Raw genomic sequence first — 24,461 nt, forward strand, 5'->3', positions numbered from 1 at the left:
CCTGGTGTCATGGAGCTGAAATGGGGAGCAGGGGATGCCAACCAGGCTCTGCAGGGAACACTGTGGAAAAGTCACGTGAGCTCCCAGGGTGGAGGTTTCCTTGCTGTCAAACAGGCCAGTTGGGCCCCGGCCAGGGGCTGGCACCTGGGGGAATCCTGGAGAGGGGGGTGGGGCGGCTCACAGCTTCACTGCAGCAGAAATGCACTGGAAGGTGCTACATGGAGCTCAGATTCTCCCTTTCTGCCCGGGCCGCCAGCCACCTCCTACGATCCAGTGCACAAGGCCCATGCTCCCACTTTCCCTTCAGTCTCCTCCGGCAGCAGCAGCAGTGGGCTTGGGGGGCTCACGGCCTGCTCCATGCTGGGTCTGAAGCATGGCAGGGGGAGCAAGAAGGTACCCAGAGTTAGGGTGCCTCTCCGGTCCTGGGGGCTGCTTGCGCCCAGGGGGCAGCTGGCCGAGGTGACAATCCATCCTCCTGCCCCCCCTTCCAGGCCGCTCCTGGTCTCATCCCCACTTTGCAGATGAACAAACTGACTCTCCAAAGGGCTAAGGGATGGGCGTAAGGTCCCAAGAGGCAACCTGATGACAACAGGGTGGCCTGAGAGGAAGGGGAAAAGAATCCCACGCAAAGGGAAGGTGCAACCACATTTTCCTAAGTACAAAAATGAATATTCCTGGGTGACCTTGAGTCATTAAGAAATGCTGACCAGGGCTCCTTTAAGCCTGGCTGGGAAGGCGGGGTGCAAAGGCTCTCGGAAAGCTGGCTGTCCCAGGAGACGGTCACCCGCGGGGACCCCAAGAGCCCAGGCGAGGGGAGGCGGTCTTGCATGCAGCTGTAGTGTGCCCGGAGCTGAGGCTGGAGGCCCCGAGGGCAGGAGCCAGCAGCCAGTCTTTCCTCAATTCCCTGGCCTCTGGGGCTGAGCTGCACACATGACCCCACCTGGGTAAGGGTGGCCCTGGTGAACCAGCTGCCTGTCGGGGGGCGCAGAGCCCCCCCCCCCCACCCAAACAGGTAATGATCAGAATACAACACGCTGGATGGATTTCACAAATCCAATCAGCACTGCATCCGACTGAACGTAACCCGGGGTTATTGGATTTTCTGGCATCAGGAACACCAGAGCCTAGGACAGCAATTCTGAGTGTGGAGTGTCATTAGTCTAAGTACAGCCGCCCTGTTTTTAATTACAATCCCCTCCAGCAGGGCTGAGAAGGGCAGCCCTCATTCCTTCCGTGCGGCCCACTCTGCTCCCGCTCTGCTCCGGCAGGCTGAGAGAAGGCGGGCTGGGTGGGGATGGAAACCCAGACGCCACGCCGTGGGAACTCTGCCTTTGCCTGGGAATGTAGTCCCCACAGGGGAGGGGAACATTCTCCCCCCCCCTCAAGGAGGACGGAGGAAGCCAGGAGGAGGAGGTGATGGTGCAGGACCCCTGGCAAGGGGCCTGAAACCCAATGTGAGGAGGAAACAGGCTCTGCCTATTCCTATTGCTTCCTCTGCAGGCAGGGAGAACCACCTGCCCTCATTCCCCTCCTCCTCCCTGGCCCGGGGCCTCTGGCTTACAGCTGGATTCCGTTTCTACTCTACACCCCCAGGCTGGCTTCCTAAACCCCAGTTGGATCCCATCACTCCCTGCCTAAAAGCTTGCAATGGCTCCCTAGTGCCCTGAGGCTGGAGGAGGAACTGCCCGGCACCGGGTGCCCAAGCCCCATCCCCGTGGGTTGTCCTCTTCTCTGCCCTGCATCTGATCTGCCAGCAGGTCCGGTGGATTCTCCAAACCTATCCTGCGGGAGGACTGCAATAGCCTCCCTCGACCACCCCTAACCCTGTCTATTCTCAACCGGACAGCCAGAGGAGGGGCTGCTTCAAATGCAAATCAGGTTGAGCTGCTTCCTTGCTTAAACCCAGCACGTATAATAAAGTCCAAGTCCTCAGATCGCAAAGCCCCTCCTGAAACTGCCTGTCATCTCCCACTCCCTCCCTGTCCTTCCCCCTCCAGCCACACACGCTTCCTCTGTCCCCCTGCCTGGAGAGCTGCCCCCTGACTTCCCCATCAGTCTTGAGTTAGAGGCTCTGCTTCAGAGAGGCCTTCTCTGGCCACCGCATGCCAAGGAGCCACCCCCCACTGTCTTCCACGCCTCCCCATTTTAATCCTTTTGGGCAGGTGCTTCTATCTTATCTTTTCCTTGTCTGTTCACTAATTTATTACTTGACTACCCCTCTAAACTGCTGAGCTGTTCTGCTCTCCACGATATACTCAGCACCCAGTCCTGGGCCTGGCATGTGGCCAGGGGTCAATCGATACTTCTTGAACGAATGACTCTCTGTGTTTCCGATACCTGGCAGAGTGCCCGCTGTTGTGCCTTTGATTAAATTGAAGAGAGAAAAGCTGCAGCAGCCGCAGCCGATGGAGGACCTACCAATCACTTAGCTGGTAGGTGCAGGCAAAGCCCTTGGGGGCCCAGTGTCCCCTCTGCCAGTCCCTGGGAAGGCGGCCAGCCAGGGCCCCATCAGTCCCACACCCCCAGCACACAGCTTAGATTTGGAGATTTGGAGTTGAGTCACGTTCCTCAAATGACTTCAACCTAAGATGACAACGGTAACCCCTTGAGGTCCTGCGAATCCCATTCAAGGAGAGATGGGCGTGCTCGAGCCCTGCCTGGCCACACGAAGAGACCCGCACGCTCCTCCCGTGACAGGCTCTCAGGCGGGCAGCAAGCAGGCCAGTGGAAATGCCTGGAATGCACCAACCCGGAAAAGCGGTGGGTCAGCACTTTCTGGGATTTGCTGCTTTAATATTAAAATATTCATAAACAGAAGTAGTATCACCGTACACGCATTTCCTATCTGCAAACGGGGATTAACATCTATTCCAGCACGTGGCCAGCGCGGGGCACGCAGTGGGGAAGCGGCCCTGCGCTCAGGCGGGGCTGCGAGATCGCCCGGGCCCGACCGCCAAGTGCTCCGGCGTTGGCCCGTCCTGATGTGTCTCATTCTGCATCGCCGCTGATGCAGCCCCATCATCTAACACAGAGCCCCGACAGTCCCCCGTAACTGCTTCTGCGGCTTCCCCACCCCCCCAGCCCAAGATCCCAAACAGGGTCACACACGGCACTGAATTGTCGTGCCTCCCGATTCTCCCTAAATCTAGGAGGTTCCCTTTGCCTTCTGTGGGTCTGTCGAAGCTGCTTCTGCTTCCAATCCCACTGACCCAACAGGTTACGCTGTGTCCTTTAGCCGCGTCCTACCAGGAGGCCCACATGGCAGTTTGCCCACTTCGGTGATTTTCTAGTTAATTACACATGGACTAACTAGCTTCCATCTCTCCCCTCCGTTCCCCCATGAAGAATCTAATTTTCGAATTGTTTTGGACGTTCAACTGGCTTATCCTTGTTAGCAGCCCTCTCTTGCGACCTGCTTTCTGACCCATCTGTCTCTTGCTTTCTAGAATGACAAGATGTTCGAATCACACCTTGTGACTTTGCTCTGCCCGACACCTGGGATCCTCCACTTGGGTCTAAGGAACACTTCTCATGGGGAACAGCGCTGAGAAGCAGCTGTGGGTACCAGGCATGTGCACTGCTCCTAGGGGTCACTGCTTCTTCGCCCTTTCTGTGGTTACGACTTGTAAATCTTATGTATATGTACATCTATATACAATTTATGTATGTAAGTAATATACATATATATATATAAATAAAATCAAGAGCATATTGATGCCTCCAACTCTCATCCAGCACCTTCTCCCATTCCAAATTCCCGTTTCCCACAGAGACGATCCTGGTCCTTAACAGTATAGGTTTCCTTATTTGCTCTATTCCATAGTAATAAAATAAGTCCAAAGAGCACGATCAACAAATCTGCATACACTTCAAGATTCGCTTCCCATTCTTCTGTTCTTGTAAGCCTTCGGATATATTCTATGAGGAGTATAAAGTAACTTGTTTCGTATTTGTGATGTTTTATCCTCAGGGTAAGCCCTCTGATGTGGGACTGTTGGGTCAGTGGGCAAATGCATATGTGAATTTGCTCACAAATGCATATGTGATTTTGCTCACCTCAATGTCCCCCCCACGGGGGTCACAGCATTCAGCCTTTCTGCCAATCACGTGTGAGAGCGATCTTTCCCACAAGCATGTTGGTGTGATTTTGCATTTTTGCCAATCTGAGAGGTGAGCAATAATATATCTGGGTGGATTTAATTTGCATCTTCTTAATATACTGCTTACACTTTCAGCCCTGGGATAAAGGCTCTGGCCCCGGGGCCAAGTCCAGGGCTCATCCCGAAGGTGCTAGGCTGGGCATCCCAGCAGGGGCAGGAAGGTGGTATACGCCTCACCGTGTCCACCCACCTGGGCACGAACAACATGGACACATGATGCTCAAAATGAAATGCCCGCATCTGTGTAAGGGGAAGGAGTGCTTTGGGTGTCTGGAGAAACCTCAGGAGCACGTCCTTCTCATTTCTGGAGTTAAAAGGCTCCCTGCTGTCTTCAACAGGCAAAAGCAATGTTCTGGAGTTTTGCTCTGATGATCATGGACAAGCTGCCAGGCGCCTGCCACGGGGCCCGGAGCTCCCTTAACAGTGCTCCGAGCCAAGTGGCCAAGGGTACTGGCTGGAGAGTGCCTGTGTGGGCTGCCGCTATTAATTGGAACTTCTTTTTCCCGAGTCAGCACCTACACCTCCCGTACCAGGCTCTTGGGCCACAGGAAGATGTCTTTAGAAATTCGGGTGGTGAGGGGTGCCTGGGTGGCTCAGTCGGTTAAGCGTCCGACTCTTGATTTCAGCTCGGGTCATCTCAGGGTTGTGAGATCGAGCCCTGCACACCACGCTAAGCGCAGAGTCTCCTTGAGATTCTCTGCCTCTCCCTCTCCCCCTTCCTTCTGGCATGCACGCGCTCTCTCTCTCTCTTAAATAAACAGGGGCACCTGGGTGGCTTAGTCAGTTAAGCGTCTACCTTCGGCTCAGGTCATGATCTCAGGGTCCTGGGATCAAGTCCCGCGTCGGGCTCCTTGCTCAGCAGGAAGCCTGCTTCTCTCTCTGCCTGCCGGTCCCCCTGCTTGTGCGCTCTCTCTCTCAAATAAATAAAATTTAAAATAAATAAATAAAATCAATCTTTAAAAAACAAAAAAACAAAAAAAATTCAGGTGGTGAAAGATCCAGCATTGTGCCTCCAGTCTTCCTAGGCATTACAGTTACCAGTTCCTGCTGGTCCCCACGCGGCACCCGCAAGGTCTGAGGATGCTGAGAATAGTAGCCTTGGCTTAGAGGGGGCGAGTGGGGAGCCTTCGTCCCACCCTCCCAGGCCCAAGCCTGCTCACCTCCACCCAAGGGCTGCATTTTAAAGGCTCAGAGAAACTTGAGGCCTTGGTAGAGCAGGACTGTGTTCAATGGGAGGGGGTGTGTTTTCTAAATCTGTCTGTATGGCTGCTTCTAATTTGCACCAAGACTTCACATAGGGTAGTGGGAGCCCCATTAATGCCTAAAATACACATTTACAGATGGGTGATTGGCTTACACTTTTTGGGCTAAGATCCTACTCTGTTGGGCAAGATTCCATTAAAATTTTTAGAAAGCTATTTTAGGAACAGAGACGGTAAAAAGCAAGGACCCCACTAAGCGTTCAGGGTTGGGAGTCAGGACATGGGTCTAGGCCCAGCTTCCAGCTTAGCTGGGGCATGTCACTTCAACCCCCAGAGCCTGGTCTCCAGGTCCCGGCGACTTTCCCCTCTCTCTCCGGGGAAAGAAGGTCTCCCCAGCATCTCAGACCCCACTGTTCCAGCGGGGAGGCTGCTCTGACCCTTCTGGGAACCTGACTCCCAGGCTGGGAGGCACAGGGGCCCTGTGGGTGCCTAACGGCAGTTGCCTGAAAACACCTCCACAGCAAGGCATCACGTGCTCTTCCTGAGGTTTTCACACGGAAGCCACGCAAGCTAGGGACACGAGCCTCCTCCAGCCACCCCCGCCTCCCTCTCCTGCCTCCCGCATCCTTCCTCCTGCAGCCACCACCCAAAAGCTTTGTTCCCCTGATGTCAACCGAGGATGCGCTCCATGATTTAACACTCACTTCTCCACCTCTGCTCCCTCCCATCTACCATGGCATTGCAACGGTGTTCAAACCTCTCTGTTGTGGCAAAGATCATGTCTTTTTCAGGTCCATAAAAAATGGAGTGGCCTGGGGTGTGCTCGTAAATCATGATGCCGAACGGGTGGGTGGTCTCAGAGCACGCAGATGAACTCGGAGTGGAGGGAAGGATGTGCTCTGGGCAGTGGGGTCAGGGTGCAGTGGAGATGCGACTCTTCCTGTCCCCACGGGCCCCAAGGCCGGCCACCTCACGGTCACCTGTGCGGACCCTGAGCGTCCAACCTCCACAACTTTGCTTATGTCATCCCCTGACCCGGAGTGCCTGCCTGACACCAGTCCACCTACTCAGATCCCGTCTGTCAGTCAAGGGCTGCAGGTCCTGTCTGTCTGGGACAGTCCCAGTTACTCCTATTGTCCCAGCACAACTTTATTTAATAGGCCCTCTTTCTCTTGAGAAAAGTTTGGACAATAAATGGTGCAGTCACTCTGAGCTTAGTAAAAGTATAATGATAAAGTAAGAGCGGCTGACATTTAATAAATGGATACTTCCTGTTCTAACCTCCTTCTGTGAATTTTCTCATTGAATCCGCAGGCCCCCAGGGCAGGTGCTGTTATAATCCCTGTGCCACCCACGGAGACAGAGGGGTTGAGCGACTTGCCCAAGGGTCAAAGGGAGCCTGGTCCCGTCTCTACCACCCACATGACCTTGTGAGCTTCTGTTCTTCACACGTAAAAGGGAGACCAGCAAGCATCCTGCAGGATGGTGAGGAGGATTCCATGGGCTACTGTTTGCTTTCCCAGTGTTGATGGCACTTGGCAGGTGTTCAGTAAAGGACACTTCCTTCTGGTTTTCATTGCTTTCCTGAGAACCTGAACTGAACTTGGAAACTCAGAGGGGCACCTTCCCTTCTCCTAATTGCTAGGTATGAATAGGGAAATCTCCACTGGCCCTGTATCTGACGCCCATGCGGGCCACTGCCCTCTCCCTATAAATCCCACCCGTAAATTATTCACCAGCTTTCCCACTCACTGCTAACAAACTCCGAACAGCAAGAAAGGTCATGGCGTCTTGGCATCATGCCCCCTGCCAGGAGCAGCCTGGACAGCCCAACTCTGCCCGGGGGGAGCGCTCCCACCTGTGGGGGAGCAAAGCCACCCCCTACACCCACCTCCGTGGCAAGCAGAGCCACCAGCCTGCACCACTCCAGTGTGCCCCGTGGCCACCCATCACCCATCGTGAAACGGCCTCTTAAATCTGCTGGCAGGCTGGGGGGTGGGGTGGGTCCGAGCTTCCAGAAGATGGGAAGGAGAAGCCCTCTCAGATGAAAAGAAATCCAACAAGAGAAGACAACTGTCTCTAGTGGCTTCCCTCGTGGGTATGGAAGATCCCAAAAAGCTGAAGGTGGGGGGCTGTACCAACTTCTCATTTGAAGAGGGGACACCACACTCCCGTCCGCATGATCACACACCTCTCACCGACCCCCCACATTCACCATCAATCAAGTTGTCAGGTGCCTTCAATAACCCCGACATCCAGCAAAACATCCCCAACCAGCTCCTTCCTCTGCTCTTCACCTGGACCCAGTGGCTTTCCGGGGCTCTAGAGAGTCCCATTCCCAAAAGACAGCCATTGACCTTGGCAGGCCCCAAACTCCAGAGAAGTCACTCACCCACGAGCTCCGGGCTATGAAGATCTCGAAGAACCATTCTGATTCAACGTGCAGTGCCCAAGGAACGAAAGAGGCACAGCTGGGAATGGGACAAAGGCAGGAGCCCGCTGGGAGACAGACTTTGCCTGGAACAAAAACTCTGCCCTCAAGACGCCAACATGCGCCTCATGGTGGGTTCAAGGCTTATCTCAGCCTTGCCAGGTGAGCAGGTGAGAGGTCTGGCACTGGAAGGGGAGGGCAGGGCCGGCCCCTCGATAATCTTGGTCAGTCTGTGAGCTGTTCGCCTCTGAGGCCTTCTTTGAAGCCATGCTCCTCTGGGAGCTCCAGCCAGAAACGGCCCTCCTTTGGTGGGACTGGCCAGAGCCCCCCGGTCTACCTCCCCCCAGGATGCCACCCAGCGCCACCTCAGACCGTCCTGCCCCTGGAGGAAGCAAGTCTCCCCCAGCCTGCAGTCACCAGAACTATGAGGCAGAAAGGGGTGTGCACTTTTTCTCCATGGACGCCGGTGCCCAGCACACAGATTCCTTAAATGACTCGGGAGCTGGGGAGCATGATGCATTCCGCTGGTCTCTGCGGCGGGAAGCAAAGATCAGAGCAAAGGTCAAAGGCCCAGGCACCGACAGGTCACATCACCAGAAAAGCCAGCCCTGGGGATGCTGCCTGGGCACGAGGACCTTCCAGAAGTTTCTACAGACTGTGGGCACGTGCCTGCAGGCTGTGGGCCCTCACTCTGCTCTTCCCCTGTTCTGAGCACCTACTCAGTGCCAGCTCCGTGGGCCCCGCAAGCATCTCGTCTCTGCTCGTTCCCTTAGCAGCAGGAATGGGCACCATCATAGAGATACGGAGACAATACGCTTCAGACCCTGCTCTCCAGGCGTTCCTGGCCTTAAAACGTGGAGTCAACCGCTACCTCTCCGAGGAAGTGACCGTCTCAAAGCCTCCAAGTTGTTTTCAATATTCTGCCTTCACCACATTACCATATACTGAGCCCACTGCTACACACCGGCTGGGAGAGAGATGGGTTCACAGCACCAAGAAGGCCAACCCTCTCTCTAGCTGCATCTAGCTGGGCCCCATCTCCAGGGCAGCTAGGAAGCAAAACTAAGAGAAGCCTCTCCCTGGGGCTTGGCAGCGGCTGGGGATACTGACCAACCAGTCCTAGGCCATTTCCCCTCCTTCTGCCCGAGCCTACGCGTTCCCGCTAAAGACTTCTTTCTTTCCTCGGGCACCGTGCTCTGCTGGCAAGACCTGAATCAGAACGATTCTTCTAGATCTTCATGATCCAAAGCTCGTGGGTGAGTAACTTCTCTGGAGTTCAGGGGCTGCAAAAGTCAGTGGGCTAAGGGCTGCCAACTCAGCTGTTGCATGCAGGCCCTGAGGTTTCTCTCTGGGCTGGGGTGAGAGTGAGTGGCAGGCCCTGTGGGCATGCAGAGGTATTTTCCCCCCTCATTCTGAGCATGCTGCTCGCAGCACATGACAACGGGGCTCGTAAGAACACTCAGCCCCACCCTCCCGTTTTCCAGAGAGGCCTGCAGAGGTCAAGGGCAACATGGATGGAGAACCGTGGCCTCCTGACTGCCCACTCCGACGTGCCCCACTGCCTCTGGTTCACAGGCCCAGCCAGTTCCCAGGATCCACATTACAAATGATTTATCATAAAAACGAACTCTTAACCACTTAAACAAACAGCAGTGGGCCCCCCACGGGGCTGTGCAGGTTACTGGCGAAATCACTCAGATCCTAGAGCCGGGCACACCTTCCTGGGTTTAAATTCCACCTTTCAGTGGGCTACTGCTCTTTCAGTCTTCTTGTCTGAAAAACGGGGAGGATTAACCGAGATAACTCATGGAATCTGCAGCCCATGCATTCCTCCTGGCCCATAAAAATGTCCGGTAAATACATATATAGTATATTAATTACATATGCGCGATAAGCCATTGGATTTTAACCTCGATCTTTTCTCTACAATAGTATCTGGCCCTGAGCAGAATTAGAATGCTCCTTTCTAAATTTCTACATTGTTCTGAGTTTTTCGCTCAGTGCCAAAAAATGCCTCTCCTCCTTTTGTGCCCACACGCCAGGCTTGGGCACAAAAGCTTGCCTGCTTGGTAGCAGCAGCTCGCGTCCCCGGCGCTCGCCCAGTCCGTGTGGTTGGAGCTATTTAAAGAGCTGGGCCGGAAGCCCGGGCCACAGACATGTAGCCTCGGACCTCTCTGGTCTCTGCCTGTTCCTGGAATGTGAGCCCAGGAGCCCTGTGTCCTGGGGCCTTGACAGCATGGGGCTCTGCCCAGACTGGCCAGACGCTGCCCACCTGGGGCCGGGTCCCCTCCTGTGGCCCGCTGAGGCCAGCATGCGGGACAAGAAGACGAAGGTGGAGGCTGCCCGGGCCATGTGGCCTGTGGGGGACTGAAATGCTCCCCACCCCAAAGACACCCACCAATTCACCTTGCACTCCTTTAAACACAGCTTTATTGATTATAAAAGACATACAATCAACTGCACATATTTAATGGGGACTGTCTGAGATGGTCTGCCTCATGCATTCCCCCTGAAAAACCATCAGCACCCTCAAGACAGCGAACATACCCATCACCTCCAAGTCTCCAGCTCCCCTTTGTGAGCCATGCTCCTGTCCCTCCTCCCACCCCCAGGCAACCTCTCATCCATCCTTCCCATCTTACAGATCTGTTTTCATCTGCTGGAGTCTCATGTAAATAGAATCATACAGGATATGTTTTGCTTTTTTTTTCCTCCCTGGGCTCTGTCACTCAGCATAATTATTTTGAGATCCACCACGTTTGCTACATGTATCAAGAGTTTGTTGCTTTATTGCTGAGTTGAAGTTGTAGAATGTAGCCTTTCGTTTACCCCTGCATCTGCTGATGGACATTTGGGCTGCTTCCAGCTTGGAGCTATCACAAATAAAACCTCTACCACCATTTGCGTGCAAGTCTTGGTATGGGCACTTATTTCCTAGGTGAGTAAACGCCTAGAAGGGAATGGCTGGGTCATATTTCATCCCATTGTAAAATTTCCATGTTCCCAATGGTACTTAAAATCTTCGAACACGTGCGATTTAGTTTTTACTCTGTTCGTTGTTTATCATTGGCCTTCTCCCTCTCCTCTGTGGCAGATGGTATTTTTGCAAAGATGGACACAATAATATCTCCCATACCACATGCTTTGTACAGCGTGGAGTCTGGCTGGCCTTGTGGCTGGCCTGTCACCAACAGAATGTGGTAGAAGTGATGCCTGGTGATGTCTGAGGCCTTAAGAAGCCTCGCAGCTTGCACCTTGGTTTCTTAGAACCTTCTCTGCGGGAACCCTGAGCCTCCAGGTGCAAGGTCTGACCACCAAGTGGGTGTTCGGGTTGTTGTTCCCAGATGAGCCCTGGCATCCCCCCCCCTCCCGCCCCACCCAGCCCAGGCACCAGACATAGGAGGGCAGCTGTCCTGGACTCTGGTGGAATACCCCTGTGGGACCCCCACTGACACCACACAGAACTGAAGAACTGTCCCGCCGAGCCCTGCCAAGTGCCTGACACACAATCATGACCTATAAGGAAGGTGGTGGTTGTTTTATGCCACTAAGATTTGGGGCTAGTATGTTCCGTGGCAGTACTAACTGGCACACCCTTCTAGAATGTAAACTCCACAAGAAACGGATCTTTTGTCTTTTTCGCTCACCGATCCACCCCAAGGGCCCCGAACAGTATCTGGCAAATGGACCTCAACAAGTGTTTGTTAAGTGAGTAAGTGAGCAGGCTCCTAGGTCATGTTTTATGAACACTGAAGGATATCCACTGATCGAAAACTAACACTGGCAGTTACGGATCTCTATCAGGCATGGGACTTCAAGTTCGAACACTGAGACCTGCAAGCCTCCCGGAGCCTCAGTTTCCCCAGCTGTAGTCAGGCTAACTCTTACCTACGTCATGGGGCAGCAAGGGTAGCTCTTTCAGGAAGGACGTTCAACCCCCTGGGTCTCTGAGGCCAAGACAGCGTCCCCTGAGGAGCCAACCAGGGCTGAGGAGAATCACAGTTGAGGCCCTTGTCAGACTTGACCCCGTGTCCCCGGCCATCTCTGAAGAGGACCCCTCCCTGGCTCACACCAAAGCTCTTCTCCCAGGACAGAGGACAGCGGGCCTTTCATGTTCCTGCTACAGCCTCAGGGCCATGTCCCGACCCTGTCAGGGTGAGGTGGGCACAGCACCTACACAGTGACAGAGACCACGGCTCCAATCAGAATTTAACGAGGTCCTGGGCAATGCCTTTCGAAAGGCAGTTCTGGAATGTGGCTCATCGCACACCAAGTTTGTTCTTCTCCTTTCAGCCTCTCAATCCCCAACCCTTCCTGGGAAGGGAGTGGGGGTTCATCTAAAGCAGAGATTCAAGGTCTGCAGCCCTTGCTCACACCTTAAACACGGCCTCTGAGAACACTGGCATTTCTCAAGGCTGAGTGTGTTCACTCAACTGTGGAGAGAAAGAGGAGGGACAGGAAGAGAAGCTCCTGGCTCGTGTGACTGAGACCAGCCTTTATTTCCTGGGACAACTTCCAGAGCAAAGACTGGGAACGAATCCACAAGTCCTGGTACAGATCTGTCCTGCTCTCTGAAAGTAGAGCGCTCCTATGAAACCTTTCATAAGCCCAAACGGCGTAAAGCTAAAGAAGCAACTGGAAAAATTTGTGAGCATTCCCAGATCGAAAAAATAACCTCTCTTAGGCTCCCCAGATACCTTAGGACACATCTTGCTAACAGATGCACCAAATAAATGCAGACGGAGCATAGATGTTCCCAGAAGTGGTTCAAGAGCTCCAGCAGCTGGACGCTCAGAGGCTGGGTATAGTTCCTGGGGGAGGAGCCTGGCAGGGCCCCCCTGCTGCTTTGGTGTGCATGCCGCCCCTATAACGGCTCGTTGCAAGACGAATGCTGAGTGCTAGCTTTGCTTTTCGTCTTTTTTTTTTGTCCAAGTAAAAATAAATCTCTTCAGATTCTTTCAGGTACTAAGATAGGTCTTTCGTAAAAGTGAAGTGGCGCAATGCGAACTTTCTCAAAGGGGGGGGGATACCTCTATTTCAAGGGGCCTCTGAGTGTGTGCTTCCACATCCAGACCTGCTCCTCTTTCCTCTCTTCCCCATTCTACTCCCTCCCTCTGCCCCCAAGGCCTTAAGAATCAAAGAAGCATCTGCTAAGTACCTGCGTAGAACGGAGGTTTGGAAACTAGACTCTGTGGAGATCAAATAAGTCTTGGCTCCAAAACCTACTATCCCGGAGACCTCAGAAAAATTCCTTAACCTCTCTCACTCCCATGCCGGCGATGGGGAAACTGAGGCTAATAAACACTACCCATCTAGCAGGGCTGTTGGGAGATCTGAGAGCTCGTGCAGGCAAGACAATCAGGAGAGAGCCTGGCACATTCCGGGTGCCAAGTATCAGTTGTAACGATTACTACTCAACAGAGACCCACCTCAGTCATACCTCAATCATCCCACCTGCAAAATGGGTGCCTATAGCTCCCCCCCACCCCCTGCCGAAGAGGGAAGAGAGGCTGGGCTCTGGTACATGATACAGGAGGGTGAGCCCAAGAGGGTGTCTGTGTATTTCCAAAAAGAATGAGTCTTTTAGTTTTTCTCAGAATAAATGGAAGATTTCCATAATTAGAACATTAATACATAGTAAGATCTCCCGAGAATGAGACCCAAAGTGTTGAAGGACAGTCAGGAAGGGCCACTGTTTGGAAAGCACTGGAGAAGATTCTGGACAGGCTTGCCTTCCCAACTCCCCGACGGAACGACTCCGTGTGGAAACCCCCAGACGAGGACATCAGTCACTCGCGCACAAGGACTGATAAAAAGCAAAGCAGCCAAAAGCGACAAAGTTGCTGTAATATCTCAGTCACCAGAACCCCAGACCCTGGGCAGATTCTGGAAGTGAGTCTATTTAAAACGCTCTCTGCAGCTGATCCACGGAAATAGCTGGCAATGAACCCGCCTCCTATATCTACGGCCCGGCAGAGCCCCACCCACGTGACACTGGGCTTGGTCACATCACTTGCTCTGGCCAACGAGACATCAGCAGACACGATTCAAGACGTGGCTTGAAAAGCACCTGTGCACTGTACCAGGTCATTGAAGGTGTTGACAATGAAGGGCAGTGGGTGTCCAGGGACTCTGCAACCTTTCTGTCTATCTCACACAGAAAATACTTACTATTTTTTTTTTTTCACAAGTACTTGTACATTAGGGTTTGTGCCCTTTTCAGGAACCCAGTGACCATGTGATGCAGCTAACCTGCTGGAGACAATGGCCCAGCCAACATCTGCAAGAGAACAGCCAAGATTCTGGGCACTTCTTCCACCTGACTATAAATTATTTTCAACTGGATCAAATGTGGAGTCTAAGATGCCTTCAAGGGGAAGGGGATCTGTTAACAATATTTAAAAGTGATCGGTAGTATATTAGGAAGACGTTTTGTCTGCAGAGTTAAAACTCTCTGGAAACGTCCACTAAATTCTAAGACTTAGCAGCTAAGAGGCTTCCACATCAGGGCTGCAGGTCAGAGGGGTAGGCTTTGGGTGCACCCCCTGCAGGAGCCCCAGAGGCCACCAGGCTGGAGCTGGGGGCCTAAGAAACCACGACTTCCGGGAGAGGAACATACACACTCAATCCAGGGTGATAAGCTGCCCAGAAGATGAACAAGTCTTTCATGGGAGGAATGAACCAGCGAATGGAGTGTGGATGTGGGAAGGGGAGCAGGAAACATCAAGCTACTTTCCCAATCCACGCAGCACTGGGGAGACAAGGATGTGTGTGTGTGTGTGTGTGTGTGTGTGTGAGAGAGAGAGAGAGAGAGAGAGAGAAAGAGAGAGAGAGAGGAAGCAGGTGGGCAGAACCATCTCATCATCAAGGACACATCATTCTATCTGACAGCCACTTGGGCCACCTGCCACCCCACTGTCTGCAGGTCTTGTTACAATCTGTAAAGGTAGCTAAGGCACGGCCATACCTTCTGGGAGTGTAAAGGTGTCCCCTCCTGCCCAAGGCCAAAGACATGCTCTGCACCCTAGAACTCGCTGAAGCAGGGCAATCTGTGGCACAGATGCTTATCTACAGGTCTGGTTGGCCATTTAAAAAAATGTATTACTCGGGGCGCCTGGGTGGCTCAGTCGTTAAACGTCTGCCTTTGGCTCACGTCATGATCCCAGGGTCCTGGGATCGAGCCCCGCATCGGGCTCCCTGCTCAGTGGGGAGCCTGCTTCTCCCTCTCCCACTCCCCCCTGCTTGTGTTCCCTCTCTCACTGTGTCTCTATCAAATAAATAAAAAATCTTTTAAAAAAAAATGTATTACTCAACTAACTTGCGTTGAGTGTGTTGTGGGTTCTAGGCCTGTCACTGGTTCTGGGCAGGGCCTCGGTCTGATTTGCCCCCGACTTTTCTGAGCCATAGGCACAGGTGCTTTGGGCAAGTTTTCAGTTTGTTGAATGAGCAAAGGACTGAAGGCTTAGTTTCCTCCAAGAGCTTGGTCTAGGGCCGGTGACTCATTCTGAAGCAGGGAAAAGGCCCCAATAGGCCTTATTCCTTCTTCTCAAGAAACTCGGGCATTGTGTCTTCTCCTCATTCAACAGATCACCTGCTTTGTTGAGCTAACGAGGCCTGCTCTGTGTGGGGTGCTATGTCCTGCAGAAGCCTGGCGAGTGGCGAGCCACATAGGAAAGTGACGCCCCTCACTACATGCTAAGTCCTAAGAGAGGTCAGCGCCTAGGGCTGGGGAGCAGAGGACCTTACCCGCCTCCTCCCCGTGCTCTAACGAACTACTACGAATTCAGTAGCTTGAAGCATGTAAATTTATTGTCTTCAGTTCTGGAGATGGGAGTCCGAAATGGGTCTTGGGAGGTTAAAATCAAGGATGCATTCCTTCTGGAAGCTCTCCGGGAGAGTCTGTTTCCTGGCCTTTTCCGGCCTCTAGAAGCACCTGTGTTCCTTGGCTCGTGGCCCCTGCCTCCACATCTGCAAAGCCCGTATAATGGGGGTCGAGTCCTCACACTGAGTCTCTGTTCTGTTATCACACCTCCTTCCGACTCTGACCTTCTGCCTCCTCTTCCGCTTTGAAGGACTCTCGTGATTACACCGGGCTCGCTGGATAACCCTGGACGGCCCCCATCTCAAGGACATCTGATTACAACCTTGATTCCCCTCTGCCAGGTAACCTAACATATTCACAGGTTCTAGGAATTGGGATGCAGGCATTTTGGGGGTGGGGGGTGGGGGTATGATCCTGACAACCACAGGCCCTGAACTACCAGACAGAGAAGGTCCAGGAAGGTGTTTGGAGGAAGCAGAGCCTGAATCAGGGCTTGGAGGAGAGAAGGGAGGGGACCCAGGAACTATCTGTATGTAATCACACGTACGTCCTCGTGCTCAAGGGAGAGAGAGGAGATCGCAAAGGTTGGGAGAGGGACATGCGTACCTGCTAGAACACCCCACTTCTGATATGGTCTCCTGCCCCGTCTCCCCAGTCCCCGAACTTCTGAGCATGGCCCCAAGGTTCTCCACGATCATCTCTCAGCACCTCCCTACTGCAAAGCCTTGGCATGGGGCTTCCCTTCCCACCACACACACACAGACTGGTCTTCTTGCCTCTGCTCAGGCTGTTTCCCCCGCAGCAGTACCCTCCCTGTGCCTGTTGGCATCCCCTAAGGGCTGAAGTCCACCCTGCTGACGTCCAAACCCAGCTCTAACCAGCTACTAAGCATACTCCCGGCGCACTCATAGCCCGCCTCCCAGGCTCGTTGAGAGGATTAAGTGAGCTAAAGGTCTGCAGTATGTGGCACAGAAATGATGTTCAGAAATGCTAGCTGTCACCACCACCATCAGCAATATCATTTCAGGGGACCCATGAGGAAAGCTATTTTCATTATGATACTATGACGCGATTTGCCTTTTTTACTGTGTATTTGCACTGTGGGTACAAAAGTAACGCTGGGGAAAATGCTTGGCAAACATCATGGCAGAGGCATCAAACCATGAGTAGATATTAGTAGTCATTATATTCTTATCACCATGCACTTGTTCTTGAAAAAAAAAAAAACGGGAGGGGCACTATTTGACTTATGAGTGTCCTTGGTGAAGCAGTAAAAATTATTAATTTTATTAAAGCTTGATCCCCGAGTTCGTGTCTTTAAAAAAAAAAACACATGGAAGTACATTTAAAGCTCTTTTGCTGCATACCAAAGAACAGAGCCTGTCTTTTTTTGTTTTTTTTTAAGATTTTATTTATTTATTTAACAGAGAGAGAGAGTTAGCGAGAGCAGGAACACAAGCAGGGGGGAGTGGGAGAGGGAGAGGCAGGCTTCCCGCCGAGCGGGGAGCCCGAGGGGGGGCTCGATCCCAGGACCCTGGGATCATGACCTGAGCCGAAGGCAGACGCTTAATGACTGAGCCACCCAGGCGCCCCCAGAACAGAGGCTGTCTTGAGGAAAAACATTTGTATGACTGTTTGAGTTGCAGGCTAAACCAGCCACTTTTTCCGCAGAACACCATGTGTACTTGAAAGAACAAGTGACCAATAATATTAACCAAGCTATCTGGCAAACTACTAAGTCCACAAATGAACTAAAAGTGAGCCAGCCTGTTACTTCTAAGAAAACAGCTGATCATATCTGTTGTCAAAGAAAATCTGAGCTTTTGAACAAAAGTGAGAATTCCAGCAGACTTGATGTGCCACCATGACCTTCAGTTTCTCAACACTCAAAAGACTTTTCTGATGAGATGCATGGTGATGTTAACAAATGTGACTTTTTGGATCAGGACGTATGTCATCATTGGGAAGATCAGCATCACTCAGGTGATGCATCATCACTCAAGTGATCGCTGATAGATGCTGAAAAATCATGTGTGGTACAGTATCCATTCCAAGTGCAAATGAGACCAATGGCTTTGTCCACTGTTAACAGAGCACAAAACCCTCACTGGATCAAGTGTGAGATACCACACGGCAGCAAATCTCTAAGAGACTACCATTTGGTGAGTTTTAGGATGCCAACAAAGAAAAATACCCAGTAGCGACAAATCACAGTAGCCTGACCGAAGGAGCAGATATGAGAATTTAGCAGTCTTCTGTAAAGTGAAACATTGAAAAGTTTTTGCAAATATGTAAAACAATGCTCTCCTCACTCAAATCTTTTTGTTTGGGAAAATATTTTTCATTAAAGTTTTTTTTATTTATGTTAATGTGTAATGGGTTTATTGCTGTTGTTTCAAAATAAATTATTGAGGATTTAAATTGGTTTTTGGTGTTAATTTCTGGAACAGTAAACACCTAGAGAACTAAACCACATAAACAAGAACTCTTTGGGTCCTCAGTCTTGTAAGAGTGTAAAGTGGTCCGGAGACCACACAGATGGAGAAATGCTGTCTTAAAAAAATAAACAGATTTACGAACACAGATCTTTAGGGGAGTGGTATATAACAGCAAAACCAAAAAAGAAAAAAGTGGAAACAACTTAAGTGTCCAATAATCAGAAAGTGGCTAAATAAATTAGGGTGCCTCCATTTGCTAGAACATTATGTAGTTATTAAAAATTATGTTTTCAGAGAGCATTTATTGTGAGAAAATGCTCAACATACTCGTCACGCCATTAAAAAAGGGGCAGAAGCAAATGTTCACGATCATGTTTCTGTAATGCCTTGATTCGCGGGGAGAATCAGGGGAGCTGAAGGGGGGCTGAGGAAATCGACAGACCCCCCCAGAGGGGTCCCATGCGCTATAAGCTCCCCACTACATGTAAGGCTGGAGGGGGGCTCCGTTACGTATAAACACACATGACACCTTTCTTTCTTGAACAATCCTTCCAAACTTCTGGCTTTATATTCGAGACGAGACCCAACTCTTAAACCTAACATTCCAGACTCACCCCCAAAGAAACCGAGGAATCCTCTACACCCTGTTCTCCCCAAACGTGATTCTTGTCTGTGCTTTGACATTGGAACCGGGGGTTGATGTTCCCCGGTGTCTGCCTGAGTTCCTAAGCCTCTCCCGTTGTGGAAGATTCTGGTCTCATCCAACCTCAAAGCAAAGACAGGGGCGGGTAGGTAGGGAACTGCCAGGGAGGGAGTCTTCGGGGGCTTTGCGTTTTCCCGCTGCAGGGACGCCAGCTGTTAACAAGTGTCACCCAACATCTGCTGCTTACTTGGTTTGCACATTTATTCTCATTCTCCTCATTATGGGCATATAAATCCCTTTTCATGCCCCAGCCTCCTTCTGCCCACATCTGTCTGCAATTTACCCACCACGTGCTGTGGCTGGGAGGAAGCATCTTATTTATGACTTTGTAGAAACCAGGCAGGATGCTCAGGCCGGCTGAAGTTGCCCACTGCTTTTTGGGAGCACTGCTACCTTGAGCTTGGCTGGGCTCAGGGGGTCTAAGGCCTGGGCCACCCCTAATGGGGATCAGGAGACCAACATCTCCAGGCAGATCTGAGGAGGCGTGCCAAGCCCCCTCTCATCTGATAATCACTAAGTATTAGCACTAATAGCACCAGGCACTGGGCCAAGCACTTTCTATCTCATTTAATCCCGATGACAACCCTCTGAAGTAGCTACTGTTATTAGCCCCAATTATAAGAGAAACAGCTTTGTTATTGTTACCCTCAGCAAGAGGACTACGTAGTTCAGAGAGGTTAAGGAATTTGCCCTAGGTCACACAGCTCGTAAGTGGGAGAGCCGGGATTCAAGCCCAGATCTGGCTCCAGAGCCTGCTGTCTCCATTACTGAGCTAGGATGGCCTCCCATCTCTCCCCGTCCGTGGCGGCTGAATCCCCAGAGGGAAGGAGAGGTGTGTTCGTGCAGTGAACAAAGTTTCTGACTCTGCTGGTAATTAGCTCTGTAACCCTGACCGAGTTACTTAACCACGCTGAACCTCACGCAGGTGACTCCATCTGCGAAAGGGGGTTAGTCCTGGTAGGACCAGAGTGAGGGAGAGATACGGGGCTAGCACACAGTAGGTGCTCCATAAAGCTTTCCTACCATGAATGCTGACGGGTCCTTATTGTTGAGATTGCCGTTTACAGAGGAGCCGCCCTATCCGGCAGATCTCTGTGTCCCTGGGTGACCTCTGGTGACAGATAAGGCACCTCACAGCACAGAGCTAGGAAAATATGCCTCCACAGTTCTGTGTCCTGTGGACGGAAGGCAGAAGGATGCACATCGCAACAGCCAGCTCTCTGCCCTCACGGACATCACCTCATTTAATTCACCACTACTGTCCCATCATGCAGACCAGGAAACTGAGGTGTGGAGAGGGTGGGCGGCTTGTCCCAGGAGCTGGAGAGTGGTGGAATCAATGAGCTTCTGCTGAGCCCCCTGCCCATTCCTTTGGGCCCAGAAACAGCTTACAGAGGTCCTGTTCCCCCTTCCAGGTCCAGAGGGGCGAATGGAGGTGAGGATTCTTTCCCTGGGTAAGGACATGGAAGGCAGGCTTCCCTGTCCCTGGAATAAATACTGGGAAAGGTGGTTGAGACTGCTTCTGAGGCAGTCCCCACTCTCCACGGGGTCACAAAGCTTAGGGAGACCAGAGGGTATCAGCTCACACAGCCCTGGGGCCTGGCGGCACTTCCTTGGGGAGATTCCCGTGGCTTGAGTCTCCATCCCGAGGGAGGAGGGGATGTCAGGAGGCCCCTGGAAGCTGGGAAGCTCGCACAGGTCTGCCTAGACTCCTGGACGGTTGCATGGAGAGGAAATGTGTATGTGCTCGGCACGGTGACCTCCCAATCATACAGCATCAGCTGGACCACAGCATGTCCCACCCTCCCGCTCCGGCCTGAAGACACTGCTGTCTGAGTGGGCCCCACTGGAAACAAAACCCCAACAGGAAAGGGTGCCTCATGGCTGGACCAGGACACCCAGCAAGAAGCTCCATGTCCCAGCTCTCGCCGCAGGCCGGCATGGCCTAACCACCAAGCTCTTGCCAAAGGGAATCTTTGGCTCTCAATTTTGGCTCTCTCCCTAGATGTCCCCCAGGCCGAGGGGAGCAGAGATGCCCACCAGCCTGAAATGCTCCTCCTGATGGTGACAGGAAACAGAGACAACTTCTTTAAGCCGCCACTCTGTTCTGGAGTCTCTTTCCGATAGCAGCCTGAAATCAACCTAAGTAAGAAAGCTGCTTTGGCTTCCGAAATGAAGCTTCCAGAGTATTTATCATTCTAGGAAATGTAAGTGGAAAGCAGGTTGCCAAGTTTTATTGCCTTTTTCTTTTCCCCAGGAGTATCAAAGGCAGTAAGGGGGCCTCAAGAGAATGTTTTGTGTCAGAGTTCTCTGAGCACTGTTAAAGGAGGTCTCCCCCAACCTTTCTTGAATCATCTTTTGAGACCCCTCCCAAAGCATGTGGGCAGGTGGCTCCCAGGAGAGATGCGTATGTCGGCCGCCGGTGGCCCAGGCCAGCTCTAAGGAAGGCCGGCTGCACACGTGGGCCCACCGGTTGCGTTTCCTCCAGCAGCTTCTGGCGGCAGACTCACCAGCCACGTGGAGGTTACGAGTGGTCCAGCTCCGTGAGAGAGCACCTGGGCACCCGTACCGCTTCCTCCCCCGCCTTCTCAGAGGGGACACTGGACACTGCACTTCCCAGAGGGGAGCTCCTCCAGGCCAACCATAGGAGAGGGGGCCCAAGCCCCCTGCCCCAGGAGACCGCCACAGTGAACAGGAGTGGTGTGTGTGGACGGAGGTGTGTGGAGAATTCAGCGCCTCCACACTGTCCCGTGATGGGAGGCGCTCAAGGACCCTGACAGTGTCGGGTCAGCAGCCTGGTTTAGCAGAGATGCCACCTGCCATTCATGCCTCAGAGGGAGGCGACCCCGCATGACCACGACGGAAAATGTGTTGGTCACAGGGACGTGGGAACGACAGGAGCTTCCAACACTGCAAGAGGCAGAATTCTACTGAAAAAGGGACAGGGCAGCCTCAGCTGGGGGTCTAGGCACCGGGAGACCCCCACGTGCATGCCACTCCCCCTGCAGAGGCAGGACCCTGGTTTCGCAGTGCCCCTGTGGCCCAAGCCTGAGCCCCAGGCAAGGGAAGGCAGGAAAGTGCCACCAACCAGTCACTTACCCTGCAAGGCTTCTTTGGCTCTGGCTAACTCCTGCTCCTTCTGGGCCAGCTGGACCCTGAGCTCGGTGGCTGAGAGGACCTCGGATGACTTGCCGCCCTGGGACTCCTCCAGGTCCTTCGTCAACATCTCCTTCATCTGGCGGAGAAGGTGGACTTCCTCCTGGAGTCGAGACACTTCTTCCCGCAGGAGCACTAGGGGAGAAGGGCACATGGTTAGAGGAAGGGGACGCGGCTCCTGCATGCTCAGTTTTTCTGGGGACCGCTCCAAGGTGCTTTGGCTTTTCCTGTTTGCTCTGCATTCGAGGCCTTTCCTACATGTGTGCTGGGAAGAAAACTCCCAAAGCCACTAACCTTATTCCAAGAGCCCCACCTCCAGGCTGCAGAGCACGCCTGGTGGGACCCCCCACCCCCACCACATTCTCTGTTACAGCTCTCACTGCATCGAGAGTGTCCATTCCAACGGCCGACATCACCTCGCCTCCGACGGGCAGGGATAAGCGTGAGCACGAAGAGCTGACAGCAGGCGGTGTTCTAGCCACGAGCCTGTAGGATGCCGAGTTGGGCTTTAGATGCATTACCTCATTTAATCCTGCAAAAACCTCCTAAGGCAACCATCACCCCCATTTCACAGATTAGAAGTTGAGGCGGGTAGCAGAGCTGGGATTTGAACCCAGACTTGGCCAACTCCAGAGCCCGAGCTCCCAGTCTGACACTCAGGAAATAGTCCCCAAAAGGCACACTCGACATGTATATGGAACACAGAGCCTTGAGGAACCCAGCACCGTGCAGAGACAGGACTTGGGATCCACACCTGAACACCCAGGAGAATGGGGTCAAGTGAGCAGTAACAATGGTGACACCATGGACAGAGGTTTCCATGACACTTAAGCCCAACCCTATACTCCTGAGGGCCCAGGGAGGAGGTCGAGGAGGATACGGCCTCCCTTAGGGCCTGGGGACCTTGGGAAGGTACCCAGATGATGCACCATCTCTCCCCACCCCCCAGGAATCTGTAGGCCAGCTCAGTCCTGCAGGTCAACTGATACACCTGCACCCAGGTCTGCTCACCTGAGCAACGAGAGACACCGAGCTGTGGAAGGTGCTGGAGGCGGGAGGTCAAGCAGCCTCATTAGGCCAGATATACCTCTGCCAGACCCTTTATGAGAGCAAACTCGTGGTCACGATGCTCACCTCACTGGTTAAAGGAGATTCTGACTTATTTGTTGAAGCAGGCCCTCGACAACATGGTCTCTGCTTCATCGCTGAACTCCTGCATTTCTCTCCCTCCCGCCACATCGGTCCTTCTCTTCGCAACATGCCAAGCTCTTCCCGGCCTCAGGGCCTTTGCCCCCGCAGTGCCCGCCACCTCAAACACCCTTCCCTTGTTCTTCCTGCGGCTGCTTCCTCATCGGGCCCTTCATCCCACGCCACCTCCTCAGAGAGGCCTTCTCTCACCGCCATGTCCCATCCTGCCACGGGAGGCGGGGTGCAGTCCTTGCCTGCGGGGATCACGGCTGTGCCACAGCTTTACAGACACTGGGTCTCTGGTTTGGTTCCCTCGCTGACCAGGCATGTGGCTGCGAGCAAGTCCCCTCCCCTTCAAGCCTCAGATGCCCCCAAAGGGGTCCAACCCTCACCGGACCGTGAGGCTCCAACAAGCCGTCAGAGGGGCCTGGTCCGGGATGTCCTCAAGGTACACAGGAAGCGCTCAGTACCGGCGAGGTGGGCACCACTTCCCCGCACACCTTACGCTCTATCGGCGCCTGGTGCTCTAGAACCCCCCGCCCTGCACTCCTCAAGGCGAGCAAGGCAGAGTCAGGTCCAGGGCGCGGGGCAGGCCGAGGGGAAGCAGAGCTAAGGCCTCAAGGACTCTGACCCGTCCCTCATGCCCCTCTTATCACCTTCTCTGAGGCCTCCCGGGTTCAGCTGCCATGTGTACGAGGGGAGGTGTCCCTGCCCTCCCAGCGCCTCCTTCGCCCACCTCCAGTCTCCCCACAGAAGCCCGAGGGCCCGCTTGAAATGCCAAGCTCAGTACCTCACTCCCTGATGAAAACCCTCCTGGGCCACAGTCCCAGAGCCACCAGGCAGCAGCCTCCCCGGCCCTCTCTGACCTCCCTCGGGCCACCTTTCCGCCCCGAAGGTGTAGACGCATCCTGCCTCCGGGCCGCCAGGAGCTTCCTCCCCTCCTCACAGGTCCCTTCCTGTCAGTCAGTCCCAGCACCACTGTTACCCCCTCAAGAGACCTAAAGCAGCCCCCACCTGGCAACCTGAGCAAAACCCTTATGACCGTGGGAGGCCCACCTGTTTACCGCATCTGCGTGCCCAGCGGGCGCACCTCCCTGCAAGCAGGCCTGGCTACACGGTTCCGTCCCACTTGCTGTGGGGTCCGAGGTGCCCTGAACAGTGTGTGATGACACACGGACAGCTGAGTTGACTCCCTCAACACATCTCTCTAGCCAACAAGTGTTGATGCGCATTCGCCCCACGGCAGACACCCCTCCAGGCACTGGGGACCCTTGGGTGAATGTCGCAGACAGGTCCTGTCTTCTGGCTGGCACGCTCCCAGACCCCACGTGACCATGGGCCGAAGGACCCCGACGCCGCGC

The 24,461-nt window shown here is 53.4% G+C and overlaps 1 protein-coding gene across 4 annotated transcripts in view; it reads right to left on the reverse strand.

Moving 5' to 3' along the window:
- Positions 1 to 24,461, reverse strand: part of KAZN (kazrin, periplakin interacting protein) — a 1,038,326-nt gene that overhangs the window by 94,444 nt on the left and 919,421 nt on the right. For all 4 annotated transcript variants that reach the window (XM_078073774.1, XM_078073773.1, XM_078073775.1 and 1 more), the window contains one exon: positions 21,856 to 22,047. In XM_078073774.1, the coding sequence (XP_077929900.1) occupies positions 21,856 to 22,047 (192 nt within the window). The remainder of the gene's footprint in view (positions 1 to 21,855; positions 22,048 to 24,461) is intronic.

Source organism: Halichoerus grypus, chromosome 5, assembly GCF_964656455.1.
Source record: "Halichoerus grypus chromosome 5, mHalGry1.hap1.1, whole genome shotgun sequence".
Taxonomy (NCBI): Eukaryota; Metazoa; Chordata; class Mammalia; order Carnivora; family Phocidae; genus Halichoerus; species Halichoerus grypus.